At 35.8% G+C, this 18,703-nt stretch overlaps 1 protein-coding gene across 1 annotated transcript in view; it reads right to left on the bottom strand.

The window, feature by feature from the left end:
- Positions 1–18,033, bottom strand: part of LOC128247132 (SCO-spondin-like) — a 36,161-nt gene extending 18,128 nt beyond the window's left edge. The window contains exons 1-13 of the mRNA XM_052965952.1: positions 18,000–18,033; positions 17,183–17,251; positions 13,507–13,554; positions 11,058–11,229; positions 10,590–10,636; positions 10,334–10,492; positions 9,166–9,339; positions 6,978–7,224; positions 6,082–6,128; positions 3,696–3,771; positions 2,286–2,432; positions 942–991; positions 50–220 (exon numbers count right to left, since the gene is read on the bottom strand). Coding sequence (XP_052821912.1) covers positions 50–220; positions 942–991; positions 2,286–2,432; positions 3,696–3,771; positions 6,082–6,128; positions 6,978–7,224; positions 9,166–9,339; positions 10,334–10,492; positions 10,590–10,636; positions 11,058–11,229; positions 13,507–13,554; positions 17,183–17,251; positions 18,000–18,033 — 1,441 coding nt within the window. The remainder of the gene's footprint in view (positions 1–49; positions 221–941; positions 992–2,285; positions 2,433–3,695; positions 3,772–6,081; positions 6,129–6,977; positions 7,225–9,165; positions 9,340–10,333; positions 10,493–10,589; positions 10,637–11,057; positions 11,230–13,506; positions 13,555–17,182; positions 17,252–17,999) is intronic.
- Between the last annotated feature and the right edge of the window lie 670 nt (positions 18,034–18,703).

The following is an 18,703-nucleotide window of genomic DNA, read 5'->3' as shown; positions in this document are numbered from 1 at the left end:
TGTACTCCTAAGGTAGATTTGAAATACCACAGTATCATAAATTACTTACATGTCTTCTTCATTGTACAGTATTCATAATCAACAGCGTTTCCTGAACATACTTTTCCCCCACAGCGTGGTAAAGGATTTGAGCAAGAGCGAGTTCTTATTCTGATTCCACCAGGCTGGCATGAATGGCTGCAAGGTCCCCACTCAGACCAACTTGCCCATTTTCCATCAGCTAGTCAAGTAAATTTGAAATATTTTAGAATTGTATTTAATTGAAATATTAACATAAATTTAATTTGGTTTTTACTATTTGCACCATTTTAAAATGAAATATTTAAGGTAATAACATTATTATTATGCCTAACAGCATTTCATCTGACTTTATGTTCTGAGTTCAAATCCTGCTGAGGTCAACATTGTCTTTTATCTTTCTGAATGTCAATGAAATAAGTACCAGTTGAACTCTGGGGTTAATCTACTTGAGCCCCTCCCACCAAATTTCAGGTCTTGTATCTGCCTTAGAAAGGATTATCACATCCTTGTATTTGGATGATCAACTAGGTCAACAACAATTCCTGTATTATAGATAACATTTTATATCTAAAAAATAATACGCTTGCCTTCATAAATACCCTATTAATACATTACTTAAAAAGAACTTATATTCTAGATCTTGTTGGCACTGATATTATGCTGCTTCTGTGTAAAATGAGCAACATAAACCCCAAATTATGAATAACTAATTTTCCTGAGGCTTGCAAAAGAATAAAATAAAATTACAGACACATATATGCTGCAAAATTGGAATGATTTTGGAATACTCTTCAATTTTTTGCCTTAGATATCTTTACTACCACCATCAACAACATCAAGAAATTATGAAGTACTTTTTCAAGGTTTCAAATACATTGTGTTTGTAAACTGGAATTGAAAACAAAATGGTGAAAAGTTACCTTTTGCATTTGGTTGATAAAAGCAGGATATATTTGAAGCTGTACAATAACTAGAACATAAAGGATATAATAAATTTACTGTAAACTACTAAGAAACATTTCTATTGTGACTTATTCAGGTTAAAAAGATACTTGATAAAATGAAGTGATTAAAGCAAATGTCAGTTCTAATAGTGCTGTGCTCATCATGAAGCTACAAAGGTAAACAGAATACATAAGATGATTCTTGTTCCTCTTGCAAGGAATTTTGTTTCTCTGGTTGAGCCAGCTATACTCAGTTGACTAACCATGGGTTTAAAGTATATTTATTTTAATAGTTTTTCAAAGCTAAAACACTGAACTAAAATACTTTCGTGTTTTTTAGTTCAAGTCTTCCACATTGTTTGTAGCATTCAGTAAATTTTAAATATAGGGGCTTAGTTTTATTTAAATAAGACACATAGTGACATCTGTGAAGGTGCATGGCTTAGTGGTTAGGGTATTTGACTTTTGATTTTAAGGTCACAAGTTCAATACTCAGTGGTGCATTGGTGTCCTTGAGCAAGACACTTTATTTCATGTTGCTCCAGTCCACTCAGCTGGCAAAAATGAGTTGTACCTGTAATTCAAAGGGGCCAGCCTTGTCACACTCTGTGTCAGTGAATCTCCCTGAGGACTATATTAAGGGTCGGCATGTCTGTGGAGTGCTCTATACAGTTCTGTATTTAAGAGATGAGGAATTCTGTACATTATTTACATTTAGCGGATATTTGTCCTCATCTTGTTTGTTGTTAACACGTTTTGGCTGATAAACCCTCCAGCCTTCTTCAGATGTCTTGGGGAAATTTCGAACCTGGGTTCTCATTCCTAAGGTATTTTTCAATGTTGTTGTTGTTATTATTATTATTGTTATTATTATTCAGGTCACTGCTTGGAACTGAACCTGGAATCTTGGGGTTTGTAGCCCACACTCTTAACCACTATACCATATGCATGCATGGGCATATAGCGTAGTGGTTAAGAGTGAAGGCTACTAACCCCAAGATTCCGAGTTCGATTCCAAGCAGTGGCCTGAACAACAACAACAACAACAACAACAACATGGAAAAATACCTTAGGAATGAGAACCCAGGTTTGAAATTTTCCCAAGACACCTGATGAAGGCTGGAGGGTATATCAACCGAAACGTTGTGTTAACAACAAACAAGATGAGGACAAATATCCGTCGAATGTAAATAATGTAAATAATGTGATATGTAAATCCAATATAAAATAGTCTTGTTAAAGCACTAAACCATTAATTTAAAGTAAAATTTCTTTATAAAACTTAATATAAAGTATTCTGAACATAATTTTACAACTTACCACACTTCACAAGAATCTTCACGAATTAATTCATTATTATAGTAACCATTTTCATTGAAATAACAATCAAAAGGACAAGTTCCTAAGGTACAGGTTTTGTTTTCATGAATATATTCTTCACACAATGAACCATGGGAGAGCAACTTTCTGGAAAGAGAATTTGAAATTTTTGAAAATGATTTGTAATGGAATAATTATACAGATTTATCAGTGTCTCTTATCTTTTTAACTGTTTCAGTCGTTAGGCTGTGGCCATTCTGGGGCAGTGCCTTAAAGGATTTTTAGTCAAACGAATCAACTCCAGTACTTTTCTATCAATCTCTTTTTGCTGAACCACTAAGTTATGAGGACATAGATATACCAACACTGGTTGTCAAGCAGTGGTGGTGGTGGGGGACAAACACAGACATAAAGACACACACATGCATATACACAATCACACATACATGCATGCGCATACATATACACACAAAGAGACACAATATGTTGGACTTCTTTCAGTTCCTGTCTACCAAATCCACTTGCAAGGCTTTGGTTGGCATGATGATACAGTGAAGACACTTGTCCAAGGTGTCACACAGTGGGACAAAACTTGGAACCATGTGGTCGAGAAGCAAGCTGTTTATCACACATCCACAGCTTAATTTTGATTTTTTTCTCTCTTATTTTGTGTAAATGAAAAAAACCAATTTGTTATTAGAAAGGACATAATTTACATTCAAGAAGGATGAAATACAAAATGACCCACTTGAAACTGGACTCTGAACACAAACGTACAAGGCAACTCACTACTGCTTTATATCATTCTTCTGTTATGAGTTAATTAAGATTTCTCAGGTGACTATTAGCAGAGTTGAAATGTCTACAAAGTAAAGGTATTGGATCATTTGTGCAGAGGCTCTGAATTCAAATGTCAGAAAGTTGCAGCCATTTTAGAAGACAAGAAATCTAATGTGTTGAGCAGATCCATTTGTCAGAAGAAAAAGAAAGATAAAATCCATCTCTAAAAAACAGAAGGTTCTGTCAAAAATATACATTATAAACTAATTTATTCCTCTTAACAAACTTTTTATCTTACAAGGGCTCACATTATAAAATCTACAATTTCCCACACTAGCATAAGACCACAAATCTTAGCGGAAGAGTTTAGCCAGTCATATCATACACAGTACATACATACTTAGCACAGGTTTTTTTTTCATTTAGATATGGATGAATCAAAGGCAAAGAATTAGAATGCAGGGCATATTAAGGGATGAAATACTTACCTAAGCATTTAATCTGACACACAACTGATTTAGCATACTTTCTCTATAAGATTTACTTAAAAACATTCAATTAAGTTCAATTCTATTCACACACAATTTAAAAACACTATTGCAGTGATTAGATACAATAAGAATGTGTTACCTGTAACGATGTTGTATACCAGCACCACAGGTACGACTGCAAGCTCCCCAACTCGACCATTTGGCATATACACAACCTGTAATGATTCAGTAGTTTATTTATTCTGCTGTCAAATGAAACAGTTCATATTTGTTTTAGAAAAAGTATAATTTACACTGAATAATTTGATATTTGTATGGAACAAACATTGGAAAATTCCCCCAAAACCATTGCCATTGGATCTTACCTAAAGATTAGTCATGTCTCTATTATTAAATGTACATATATAAATTAATTAATGATCTTAACCATAAACATTTTATTTCAGTTCTTGAGCTAATTAATAAGTGTGCATACATGTAGTGTACGGCTGACTCCTGTGCAGGTGGCACGTAAAAAACACCATTTGAGTGTGACCATTGCCAGTACCACCAGACTGACCCTCATGCCGGTGGCACGTAAAAAGCACCCACTACACTCTCGGAGTGGTTGGCGTTAGGAAGGGCATCCAGCTGTAGAAACTCTGCAAAATCAGATTGGAGGGTGTAGCCTTCTGGCTTCCCAGACCCCAGTCAAATCGTCCAACCCATGCTAGCATGGAAAGCAGACGTTAAATTATGAATTAATAAGTGTATACTACATGTAGTGTACACTAATTAATTAGCACCATGATTGTCCAACCCATGCTAGCATGGAAAGCGGACGTTAAACGATGATGATGATGATGATGATGATTGAGACAAAATTTGTGTACATTTGATAAGCATATATTTGTCTTTGCTCCACAAACTAATCTGGTGGTTAAATTCCAGGACTTACTCTCAAGAGCAGAATGAATAAGTTTCAACTATCTTCTTTACAAACACATTAAGAGAGAAAGAGAGCATGGCTTGCAATTACTTTGTTGTAGAATATACTAGAACATATCTAGAGATTTTTAGCCAACACTGCATTTGAAAAACGTAAGCATTATGGCGGCACACACAATACATTCATGGACAGACCGAGAAGGAACAACTGTACATGCATATTTCAACTCCACTTGGAGATATCATCATCAGCTGTGTATCTTCCTTAACTATTCATGAACCCACTGTTTATAAACCCATTGATGCTAGTGGCAAAAGTAAACTGACCAATTTTCATATTTAACAATTTATAAGCAGCTTGTTCAAATATTAAATTACTGGATTGTTAATTGTGATTTGTTTCATTGCTGTACAATGTACTATAGGACTTTACTATTGGTTTTATTCAACCCAGCATTATGGGTTGAGATGAATGGGAATATTATGTCTATATTTGCAAACCAAGAAGGAAGTAAGTGTTATAATGAGGAAATTCTAAGCAGAGTTCGATATGCATATATGATGGCTCCATTATTCCCTTTCTGTGAATGCATTATGTGTATATGAGTATATATATATATATATATATATATATATATATATGTGTGTGTGTGTGTGTCTGTGCACGTGTGTAAATGGTTGGCATTAGGAAGGGTATTAAACTGTAAGAAAACCAAGCCAAAAGAGACAGTGGAGCTCAGTGCAACTCTCTGCCTGGCCAGCCCCAGTCAAACTGTCCAACCCATGCCAGCGTGGAAGACAGATGTTAAATGATGATAATGATGATGATGATGATAATGCTGATGATATATATATATATATATATATATATATACACATATGCATCATCATCATCATCACTGTTTAACATTTGTCTTCCATGCTGGCATGGATTGGACAGTGTGACTGGAGCTGGTAAATCAGACGACTGTACCAAGCTCTTACATCACCTAAAAGGTGCCACCTGACCATCCTCTTTCTAAAATTCCTCATCCTTTTTGGCTTGACCACTCACTCGGTCAGTTGGGTATAATTCAATCCCTATCATAGAAATTTTTCCACTGCTGTGAAAGAACTTACTCCAATGGTTTTCTTTTTTGTCTGCATATACATTTTCCCATGTCCTAAGGGACCATCATATTCTTTCCTATTAGCATTATTTTCACACTTTCTCCATTTTAATTCTGTTGTATAACTGAAAGGCCTTCTATGTATATAAAAATACCCATGTCATTTATTATTTGTTTATTGTTTTGTTACTGTCCTTGCTTTCTCATTTTATATATTCCCCCCACCCCATTGTCCTCGTAACTTGTCCATTTTATCATTCAGTCAAGCGATCTGTATTATTTTTTGTACTCGTCTCTTTCTGTCCTTCATGCTAATTTGTTTATACTCCAGCAGCATTTTACTGTTAACACCCTAAAATCAAACTACATTGTTGTTAAATTACAGAAATTGTGATGACTTTTGTCTGCCATCTGATAAATATACAAAAATAAATATATATAGAAATGAAGAAATAAAACATTTTAAATTCAAATGTTTATTTTACTTACAACTTTTTGTAATATTTGTACAAGTAATTTCTCCATGTTTACATAAACTGTTAAATAGAAAAATACAATATTTTATATGCATATATAGAGATACCTTGCAGTACGAGTTTAATTCATTCCATGACCAAGCTGGTCTTATGATTTACTCATTTTACAAATCAATTTTCGCATTGAAATTAACTAAAATATAATTAATCCGTTTCAGTCCCCCAACAAACCACTCAAAAATAATTTTTTATGGGTTTTAAATCAGAAAAGGTGTTGTTACAAGTAAAATGACAATTATAAAAAAGTGAATGCAAATGAAACATGTAAACTGGTTTTATAAACTGAATTACCTTAAAGGTGGGACGATTTGTGTGCTCATACTGCGGATTTCCACTCGTACTTCAAGACAAAAATTTGCATGAGTTTCGACTCACAGCAAATTATTCGTACAATGGATCACTCATACTGCGAGATTCTACTGTACGTATATGTACATCTGTGTATTTTAGACATGATGCATCCAATGCCTTCTAGGCAGTACCTTGTGCATACTAAGGCCAGCACCATGGATCAGAAAAGGATTCTTAAAGGTAACATTCATTAAATAATTTAAGTCACCCATCAGATTTGGGTATGTGATGAGATGAACTTGCCCTGTATTATTATTATTATTATTAGGCTGACTTTGCCTTTCATCCTTTCAGGGTTGAGAAATTAAGTACCAGTTACGTACTGGGGTTGATGCAATCGATTGGTCTCCTCCCCTCAAATTTCAGGCCTTGTGCCTTTGTTAGAAAGGATTATTATTATTATGGTCCGGTTCCAACGTGGGCGACAGCAACAAAATCTTCCTAGCATGGCCACAGTATAATGATTGAAACAAGTAAAGGTGAACGATAGATACTAACCATTTCTCACAAATTGCATGTGATGAAGTTTCAAAATTTTCCAGTACAGCAGTTCCATATTTATCGTGGCAAAAACATTGTTCTTTCTTTACACACTTTCCATCCTGTTCAAGGGTGTTCTCAGGACATCGACATCCAGGGACACACGTATCTGATTCCTGGCATACACCCCTTCCAGCTTTGTAGTCTGCACAATGAAGTGGACATTCATTTGCGCAGTCAGACCAAACTTTACCTCCAGTGCACACTATAAAAAGATACAAGATAGACTATTTTAATATAACAGATTTTATGTATAAACACAAATAATGGTACACCAGGCACATGCATCACAACAAAATGTGTGTGACATGGGGATCTCATGTCAAGATAAACAGCGCATGATCTTGCAGGTGGGGCCCAGTTAGAATTTTCTTCAGGTTAAGTAGCCCATCCCACTCAAAAGGTCCCTAAATAAGGACAAGTCTCATATAAAATAATTTGGACAAGTAGGAGTGGCTGTGTGGTAAGTAGCTTGCTTACCAATCACATGACTCAGAGTTCAGTCCCACTGTTAGGCCCCGTGGGCAAATGCCTTCTACTATAGCCTCGGGCTGACCAAAGCCTTGTGAGTGGATTTGGTAGACGGAAACTGAAAGAAGCTCGTCGTATATATGTATATATATATATATATGTATGTGTGTGTGTGTATGTTTGTGTGTCTGTGTTTGTCCCCCCAACATCACTTGACAACCGATGTTGGTGTGTTAACGTCCCCGTAACTTAGCAGTTTGGCAAAAGAGACCGATAGAATAAGTACTAGGCTTACAAAGAATAAGTCCTGGGGTCGATTTGCTCGATTAAAGGCGGTGCTCCAGCATGGACACATTCAAATGACTGAAACAAGTAAAAGAGTAAGTGTCTTCACTATATCATCAGTCCAACCGAAGCCTTGCAAGTGGATTTGGTAGACAGAAACTGAGAGAAGCCCATCGTATTTTGTGTGTGTGTGTGTGTGTGTGTGTGTGTGTGTGTAAGAAAGAAGAAATCATGATCTTTTGTTTCAATAGAAAACATGATCCCTTCTCTGTTTCCAATTAACACTTACAGTTCACTTATATATGAGAAAAGCTGGAAGTTTCTCAAGAATCAGTCGATGACTTTTTTAAAAAAAGAAATGCTAGTAGAACCTTAATACACAGTGTTTTTTTAAAATATGTATTACATGTAAAAGGTGTCTGCATTGCTTAATATGGAAGGGTGATGAATATTGGAAAAAAAAAACTATTTGAAATCAAAGGTATGGTGTACCCTTGGTGGTCAAATATAAGGAAGACTATCCTTCAAGACAAATGGTTCTCATCAGATCTATATGACCCCCGAGGGTCCATATAATATTTCTGGGGTTCTATGCAACAAAATAGTAAATTTGGGATTCAAAGTATTTTAAGGGCCCCTGGAAAAATGTTGCTTTAGATGTATGTATTGTAAGAAACAGGTAGGGTTTCTTTCTCTAATGTTTTAGATAGTTTGACTTAAACAAATTAATGTGTGAAAAACAAAATAAGAATTTTGAAAGAAGTTTCTATAAAGCTAGTTTTTAAATTTTGAATGGCTATGGAGACCCACCAGAATAAAATAGTAATCAAAAGGGTTCCATAGATAAAAAAAAAAATGGTTGAGAACCTCTGTTCTTGACTAAGGTTGAAGTGGATTTGAGAATTTAGAATTTAAATAAAAATGTAAAGAAAGTGTACAAAGGATACACAAAGAAATATATCATTTTATACATTCGAGCAAGATCGTTGCCAGTGCCGAAGGACTGTCTCCTGTGCAGGTGATACGTAAAATATACCATTTCTAGCGTGGCTGTTGCCAGTACCCGCCTGACTGGCCCTTGTGCCAGTGGCACGTAAAAGCACCCACTACACTCTTGGAGTGGTTGGCGTTAAGAAGGGCATCCAGCTGTAGAAATTCTGCCAGATTAGATTGGAGCCTGGTGCAGCCATCTGGTTCGCCAGTCCTCAGTCAAATCATCCAACCCATGCTAGCATGGAAAGCGGACGTTAAACGACGACGATGATGATGATGACATTATAAAATATTCAGTAATCAGTTTACAATGAATGTAGCAAAATCTGAAGAAAAAAAATATTATTTTTAAGGAATGGAAAAACTGTTAGGATGCATTGAAAACACAAGAAAATACCTCGTTCATTTGAACACCTTTCCAATCCACATGCTTGGATTTGCACTCCTACTCCAAGACATTCAGATATTACTTCAAGTTTATTTTGACATTTTCGAGTTCTTCTCTGGTATCCAACATCACATGATGCTGAACAACTTTCCCAAGTTGCCCAAGGCATCCATGAAGGTGATTCTTAAATTAAAAATACAAATCATTCACATAAAACCATTTAAGATAATTAAAATTTCTATTTTTAGTTTGTAAGGTTCTTAATGTGAATTTGTGTGTTGAAACAAATCTGTGTCTAGGGAGGGTCATTATGCTGATAGATGTTAAAATAAACACATGCACTGGTTTAATATCACTTCTTAATTTTATTAACTAAATATTCAATTGTTGTTTAATGTATTGATTGAGCAATCAAATGGTTATTAGTTTTCTCTGTCAAGGTCCTTTCATTGCTATTCTATACCCTTGTGAAATCTGCTCTACCAACACAATTTCTCATATAAATGGCAACCTTTATATCCTACTCAATGTGGATGTATGGTTAGGAGGCTTTAATGCTGCATTATTTGCTTAGAGAAATCTTCTCATATAGACTTATGGTGTTAAGAAGCACAGACATATCAGTAGCAGATGAAAAATTGTCAAGTATTAGTGATCAACCTGGTAGCTCACATGATTTCAGCATGTTTGTGCTTCCTCAGTTGCAGTCATCCACTCATTGTATCCTAGTCTAGTCTCACTGTCACCAATATATAGAAAAACAGGGACTATTCAGTCACTGATGTCACAAATAGTCAGCTGCCTCTGTAAGAATTAAATATTTGCCACAGAATATGTATTAATACCAAATGGTAGTCTTTATATCTAATTTAATGTGGTTGTATTGTTAGAATGCTGTAAATCTGCAGCATTCATTAGAATAAAGACTACTGTTGGATTTCCTAAATCTTAGAAGACAATAATATTCCATGTTAATAATATTTTCCAAACACCAGTATAATAATGACATAATTATTTTACTAAATTCTTCATTATTTTCAGAATTATTTGAAACAAAAGACGTGCTTTTCAACAGGTTTATGCTATCAAAGTGGTAAAATGTTAATCATGACATATAATACAATTGTGATAACTGAAACAATTTCAAATTCATCCAAAAAGCTGAACAACAAACTACCTTCACATGGAATGAAGTTACAATCAGATGTCTCTTCTGTTGGTAAATTGCAATCAGCTGTTCCCTTTTTTATCAGTCTCTTTCTTGATCTTATTCGATTCCCTACATCACAGCCCTTACTGCATGCTGTCCATTGAGACCATGTTGAATAAGCACATCCTAAAAGGGATAGTAGACAGGAAAAAAAAAAAAATAAACATCAGCATTTGTAAAATTTCACAAGTTGATCATATTTAATGAAAAAATCAATAATCACCTTTGCAAACATTGTTGGTGCACTGCAGCATGCCTTCACTACAAGTACTAAGAACGAAAAACAAAAATGAATTATAGAAGTTTATCTATTTTACATATATTTCTAATATAAGATAAAATTTTTTCAAAAAATTTCCAAGTGGCCAGCATATTAAAATACCTTTTAAGGTGAAAATTATAAACAATTATAAATAAGAGCAAAAGAAAAAAAAAATGTCTATGCCAATATGCTGAGAAATAGACTTTAAATCGTCAAACTGTTAGCTTGCTTTCCTCGATTCAACACGATGTGTATTTATAGTAATGTATATTGTATGTGGTGATTGGTGATTTAAAGTCTATTTCTCAGCATGTTGGCATAGAATTTTTTTCTTTTGCCTTTATTTATAATTATCTTGCATATATTTCAGAAATCTCAAAATAGAATGCAAAGAAAACAAAGATCCATTAGTCAAGAATTGTCCCTTACCAGTTATTGCAAGAAATGTGAACAGTGACCCCTTCTTCAACTTGATCAAATACATGTGCAACTTCTTCTTCACTTGAGGCACCAGTTCTACCATCCTTCTCAATCCACCCTATTATATTTCCAGGTATGTAGCCAAGTAGTTCTTCAATATCACATACCTTGAGGACACACACTAGAAATAAAAGTCAGAAAGATATTATATTTTGAAGAGGATTTAGTTTCTATGTCTAGCAGAGCAAGTGACCATGGAATAATACTCTCTTGTTGGTTTGTATAACGAAAATTGTAGACAAAGAGCTGAGCAATAACAGTGTATTTACACATAAACCAGAAGCCAGAAATATCTTTTTAAGTGGAAGTATAACATAAGTTATTTTATTCTTTCCCTGGTCTATACCCATGGCTATGCTGGGGGGGGGGGGACTTCATTCCTCATTTTAGTACTTATTTCAGTGTGGTAAATCTCTACAAGAACTCTAATTAGCACAACATCACTTGCTATCTCTACAGCCTCTCCAATATCTTTCAATATCACTTGCTATCACTGTCATCTCTAAATATCTCCCCTCACACTCCATCCTGTCTGTACAACTTATACAACCCTCAGTATTCCCTGTGTACAGGCTCTTCCTTTCTCTCACTCTCTCTCCCTCTCTTTCTCATCCCTACTGTCTCACTATTTCTCTCTCTAACAACTCTCTCTCTCCCCCTTCCTCTCCTTCCTTGTCCTACTGAAGTAGCCAAGTATCTCCTTGATAATAAGGAGGCTATCCCTCTCCCTCTATCATACTCTAATCTCTCAGATCCATACCCTCTCTCCCAGCTGAGAGGTCCTTGTCTTATGAGTTCACAGGTGTTGGTGCCACTTAAAAGCCACCCTTGCTGGTGCCATATAAAGAGAAATTATGCTAGGGCCACATAAAATGCACCCAATATACTCTGTAAAGTGATTGGTGTTAGGAAGGGCATCCAACTGTAGAAACCATGCCAAAACAGATAAGTGGAGGATGGAGTAGCTCTCCAACTGATCTGCTCCTGTCAAACCGTCCAATCCGTGCCAGTATGTAATTATTTATTTATGCGCCCTTTTAAAACCTAGCCACGCTCATGGGCCCGGTTTCCTGGTTTCTATGGTGCATTTCGCCCGGCGTGCTAACATTTCTGCCAGCCTGCCATGTTCCACGGACCCCAGGATATTGAAAGGTCTGTCAGCTTAACATCTTCACAGACCCCCAGTACTACCTTTGCAGACTACCAGGGATCCATGGACCACAGGTTGCGAATCACTGTTCTGCATCATAACCAATGGAGTGTTAGTTTTAACAATATTTTTGAAATACTTTACAATTTAGGGATCATATAATGATATTCAATAAAAACAGTACATCACCATCATTTAATATCCTCTTTTCCATGCTCCCCCCACCAATCCCGATACATTCTTGCCAGCCTCCACCCACTCACCTTACTTTCTCTGTCCCCACTCACTTCTACTCGGACACCTCACACCACTATTTGTCTCATCACAGCTATGACTAAATTCCTTCTTACTCTCTCTCCTGTAAATACGAGTAACCATGTCGCTGCTCTACAACAAGAACCTGCTCTGGGTCCCCCTTTATTTATATCTCAAACCTCATCTCCTAGCATAAAGCTACCCCAACCTTTGGCTTTTGTAGTCTCACAGGCTTCATGGTGGTTTCACAGGTGAATGTTCTTCATTTTATATAATCATTTAAGCTTGAGGGAGTGAAATTTATTTAACTCCTTAGCATTTAAAGCCAGCCATATCCGGCCAAAATATTCTGTCTGCTTTATCTTCAAACAGGCCAGATCTTGCCTTTCATACCTACTCTATAGTGTCCTTTTACAAATAAACAATCACATCGTCAAAATCTCAAAGCTATGAGATAATGCATAGTTACTGAAATTAAGCAACGTTGAGTCCAGTTAGTACTTAGATGGATGACCGCTTGGGAAACCTAGGTGCTGTAAGCATCTCACACAATTTTCGGGCACAGGAGTGGCTAATACACGAAACAAGTGCTAATACACGAAACTCTCAGTCCTTGGGTCACTCTGTTGCTTCTGCTAAATAATATCAAAAACATATACCCTTTTCTACTCTAGGCACAAGGCCCTAAACTGGTACTTAATTTATCGATCCCGAAAGGATCAGAGGCAAAGTCGACCTCGGCGGAATCTGAACTCAGAACGTAAAGACAGACGAAATACCGCTAAGTATTTCGCCCGGCGTGCTAACGTTTCTGCCAACTCGTCGCCTTACGTATAAAGCATTCACCATAATATAGATCTCTGGGATTGTAAATCTATAGAATTAGCAAGTAATAGATGCACGATAAAACTATCCTGTTATGGTGTTTAAAGTAATACTAATACTTCCTTATTAAATCTAGTTTTCTTGAAAAGTTTATGAATATTTACCAACCTGGTGGTTTAGTGGCATATGATATCGCTGTCGTAAGTTGTGGTTTACCTGTGAGAATAGAGTGAGTTTACATTATTATCAGAAATTAATTTGGACAATTTAATAATAATAATAATAATAATAATAATAATAATGATTTCAAATTTTTGCCACAAGGGCAGCTTGGGGTAGGGGATTAAGTCGATTACATCCACCCCAATGCGTAACTGGTACTTATTTAAATTTAATCGACTCCGAAAGGATGAAAGACAGAATCGACCTTGGCGGAATTTGAACTCAGAACGTAGCGGCAGACAAAATACCGCTAAGCATTTCGTTCGGCGTGCTAACGATTCTACCAGCTCGCCGCCTTAAATTTAATAATAATGATGCTTGCTGTTGAAATTTGCGATCTAAGTATGCTTAGAACAACAAATAGCTAGAAAAACTTTTAACAAGGGAATGGGCATAGATCAAAGCATACGATTCTAATTAATAAATATAAATTTGCTTCCAGTTCAAATATGAGGCATATTCGAATGCATAAGAAAACCATTGATTGTATTTAGTCACGGAGAAAATGTTTTGATGCCAACAAATAGGTGTAAATACACCTAATCAGTCACAGTGTTCCCTAACCAGACTGCTAGGTGCATGCATTTTGGAGTGCTTATCCCCTCTTCAGCAGCAGAGACTAGAAAGGCAGATACTGTGAACTGACATGAGTGTTCCTCTTATGATATTCCTGTCATCGTTCAATGATTGGTTGTGCTATTCAGTGGCTCACTATAAATAAAGTATGGGGTGACAACACTAAGCAAGCATTTCATCATAGCAAAAATACAGGCAATGGCTGTATTATAAGTTCGTATATGCTCGAAGCATATTTGAACTGGTCGAAAGTTTGTATTTATACACATCACTGCTTAATGAAGGAGATACTATTATCATGCTACAAGAACATAGCCTTCATTCGAAGTTGCTGCCATTCATGAATGATTGACTGAAAATTTCTATTGTTTAAGACAACTCTTCCTCGGCTTTCATATAATCTTTACTGCTAGGATCTATATTTTTTCTAATTATTTTTCCTTTGAGATAGGAAGTGATGACTGGTTGGTATTTTATATTATGAGCTATTTTAAAAAATTAGTTGCATTAGATGACAAGAAGATTGCAGTAGAAGCTGTCAATAAAAGATATTCTTAAATTAAAGCCGTCATAAAATTCATAAAACAACTTTAAAAACATGAAAACGAATAATAGGTTTTTATATAACAAAAAAAAAAAAAAATTAGCCACAGGCGTGGCTATGTGGTTAGCAGTATACTTTCTAACCACATAGTTCTGAGTTCAATCCCACTGCATAGCACCTTTTAGCAAGTAGTCTCTACTACAGCCTCAGGCTGACCAAAGCATATCAAACACAACGTTAGTGTTATCATTAATTATGTAGACACCATTTCTCTGCAGAATCTGTTAGCATCCGTTGCACAGCATGGTACACTCATAGCTTGGTTGTCTTCGTTGTAATGTAACCAGCTTTGTGCAGTGGATGTAATGGGACAAGTCTCGATCTTGCTATTTCCAATTGATAAGATTTGTGATAAACAATCTGAGTGCATCAAATTGATGGCACCTTCTCCCCTTAAAATGAAACAAAAACGTAATTGATGGCATTCAACAAATACCTGTTAAATTCATTGACATAAGGTGGGGGATGACTATTATTTGTTTCTCAAACTCAAATGATGACGTCTGTAGTTTTAAGCATTCAATATTTATTTAATGCGATAAACAACACATTACAAATTAAATATTAAAAAACAAACAAACATTTCAGCATTCGGTAGGGTAAAACAGTAGAACACAGCGTCAACAAGTGATTTCAATATATTTATTAACACGTGCTTTCTCGTAGACAAAAGAGTTCTCATGTTTGGCTATCAATGTGTCTGTGGATTACGATCGACTAACGTTACTCCAAATTTTCAAACTTTAATAGCTAATAACTCTTTATTTATTGATTTATAACGAAAATGATTTTCATAGTATTGGTTAGCCTAAAAAAGTGTATAATTATACTTAATATGAAATCAATTCAAACGGAAATTGAAATTGGCAGCCAAATGTAAAAGAACCAACGAAACACTTAGCAGTGTTGATTGTGTATCAGTCGAGTTAAATATAAACCCACTCAGCAAAGCAACAGCGTCAAGTAGAGCAGAGAAGAGATTAAAATGCCGCTTGGTGTTTTATGCCAGTCGCTATTCGGCCATCAACTGTTTGTTTTGACTGACTTGTAAAATACGAAGACCTGCAACACGATCAGCTCGTATTTCTCTCTCTCTCTCTCTCCAACATTCTCATAACTACGGAATGCGTCCACCACAAAAGCTCACAACTACCTGTAGTTCTCTATTGAAACATCGTCTCTGATTCTATATTTATTTAACAATAAACACGTTAACATTCGTCTATCTCTCTATTCATTCTATTGTGAAGTAAGTTAAAATAATAGATGAGAGGTGGGGAACCTTTTTGTTCATGGAGGCCACCTTACAATTCATCGCACCTCATAGAACAAATATTCTTTTGTCATTTTATCCCTAGGCTTAGGCTGTTAAGTAAATTAATAGTAATCTCATAAAAAAAGACAGGTGAATAAAAATTAGAAATATGACATTTTCAAATATTTTACTTAAGTAGGAACTTTTTTTTAATAAGTAAATGAATAATAATCTTTTTTTTAAAAAAAAGTCAACCTTATAAACACCAAGAATATGAAATTTTGAAATATTTCCTTTAGGCTTGTATTTACTCTTTATTCAAATTAATGACTTCTTTGAGTTTGCTTTTTTGAGAAAGCATTTTGATATCAGGTTCTAACACAGTGGTTCTTAGTATCAATTGGTCCTCTAAATGCACATCTGTCAACTGTTTTCTCAGTGAATTTCGAACCTGGGTTCTCATTCCTAAGGTATTTTTCGATGTTGTTGTTGTTATTATTATTATTATCATTATTATCTAGGCCAGTGCCTGGAATCGAACACAGAATCTTGGAGTTAATAGCCTGCAATTGTTGACCCAGAAGGTCGCATGCGGCCATAAGGCCGCAGGTTCCCCATCCCTGTAATAGATTAAAAGCATCACATAGATGACTAAGCATGTGATTATAATCTTTTAACGAAGTCAGGAAAAGTTGAAAACATAAGAAATACTTAATACAGTTCTGTATTTGAGAGAGGAGGAATTATTTACATTTGACGAATATTTGTCCGCATCTTGTTCGTTGTTAACACAAACTTTCGGCTGATATACTCTCCAGCCTTTTTCAGGTGTCCTGGGGAAATTTCGAACCTGGCTTCTCATTCCTAAGATATTTTTCGATGTTGTTATTGTTATTATGGGCATATGGCGTAAGGGTTAAGAGCGCAGGCTACTAACCGCAAGATTCCGAGTTCGATTCCAGGCACTGGCCTAAATAATAATAATAATAATAACATCGAAAAATACCTTAGGAATGAGACCCAGGTTCGAAATTTCCCCAGGACACCTGATGAAGGCTGGAGGGTATATCAGCCGAAACGTTGTGCTAAAAACAAACAAGATGAGGACAAAAATATCCGTCAAATGTAAATAATGTATAAAAAGTAGTTATTTTACTTATCAACCATACGATAAATGCATCACTCACTTGGGCTGGTTTTTGGTGTAGTTGGTCCGCGTCCTGGAGTGCTTGGTGTCATTGGTCTTGAGATAGGCTCTGAAATTTAGAAAGCATAAGCATTCACCGAAGACAATAACAGGCCCATAGAGTTGTTTTTGCTGTAAAATCTAGAAAGCAGCATATTTTATTTATACAGCAATCCCTCGACTATCGCGGGTGTTACGTTTCACACCCACCCCCGCGATAGGTGAAAATCCGCGAAGTAGAAACAGTACTGTATTGTTTATTTTAAAAAATTATTTTTATAATTTGTATATATTTATTTGCTTATTGTTGCTGTTGGTACTCCGTCGCTTACGACGTCGAGGGTTCCAGTTGATCCGATCAACGGAACAGCCTGCTCGTGAAATTAACGTGCAAGTAGTTGAGCACTCCACAGACATGTGCACCCTTAACGTGGTTCTCGGGAATATTCACCGTGATAGAGTGTGACAAGGCTGACCCTTTGAATTACAGGCACAACAGAAACAGGAAGTAAGAGTGAGAGAAAGTTGTGGTGGAAGAGTACAGCAGGGTTCGCCACCATCCTCTGCCGGAGCCTCGTGGAGCTTTCGGTGTTTTCGCTCAATAAACACTCACAACGCCTAGTCTGGGAATCGAAACCGCGATCCTATGACCGCCATTGCACCTCCACTCATTTTATTATAAATACAAAACAATACCACGGAGGAATCGACGTAAGCTTAAATAATAAGCAGCGATTGGTGAAACACGATATGGCAAGGGATTACTGTATAAACACAATTCTACTAATTTCAACGAGGTGCTCGTTTAAACTACTTACGTTTACAAAGTTTTGCCGATATGGATACCAACATGTCTTGTGTTCGATTAGTGGGCAGAAGTGTAATTGTCACCACTGAATGACCATTACCTTGTGGAATGTTGACTGATTTATTGGGTTTGGAAGTCTAGTGGACGAAATGAAAATTATATTGAAAAGCAGATTCTTGATGTATACACTGTTCTTCAACAATATTTAAATCATTAAATTAAAATGAAATGTTAGAATCATCAAAATGCCGGGATTAAAATGAAAATGTGAAGACACTAAGTCAATTATGTTTATTTGCATGGACATCACAACTGAGTTGAAAAAATTTACAATTATTAAGAGAATTAGTGAAAGAAAAATCAACTACCTTGATATATTGTACAGAAGGAAACGATATGTAAACGATATAGGATTCCACATTGTCGTGTTGAACAAGGCGAATTGTAGCGCCAGCATCAAGGTTGGGGCCAATATTTAATGTGATAGTCCTTCTTGTATCTGAATTAGTTATCCATCCAACATTTGGTCTGATGTCACCAGGATTGCCAACTGACGGATTGAGATAGATGGCTGTATCTGGGATGAAAGATTCATCATCCATCGCCTCTGATAGCACACAAAACGCTGTCAAATAAAACAGTTTCATATTTATTATAAAGTATGAAATTGACTGGTTATTTGTTCAGTTAATAACAAAAAAACTTCATACTCAC

The sequence above is a fragment of the Octopus bimaculoides genome, chromosome 2, assembly GCF_001194135.2.
Source record: "Octopus bimaculoides isolate UCB-OBI-ISO-001 chromosome 2, ASM119413v2, whole genome shotgun sequence".
Taxonomy (NCBI): domain Eukaryota; kingdom Metazoa; phylum Mollusca; class Cephalopoda; order Octopoda; family Octopodidae; genus Octopus; species Octopus bimaculoides.
The sequence above is the reverse complement of the archived record's forward strand: the minus strand, read 5'-3'. Positions and strand labels throughout refer to the sequence as shown.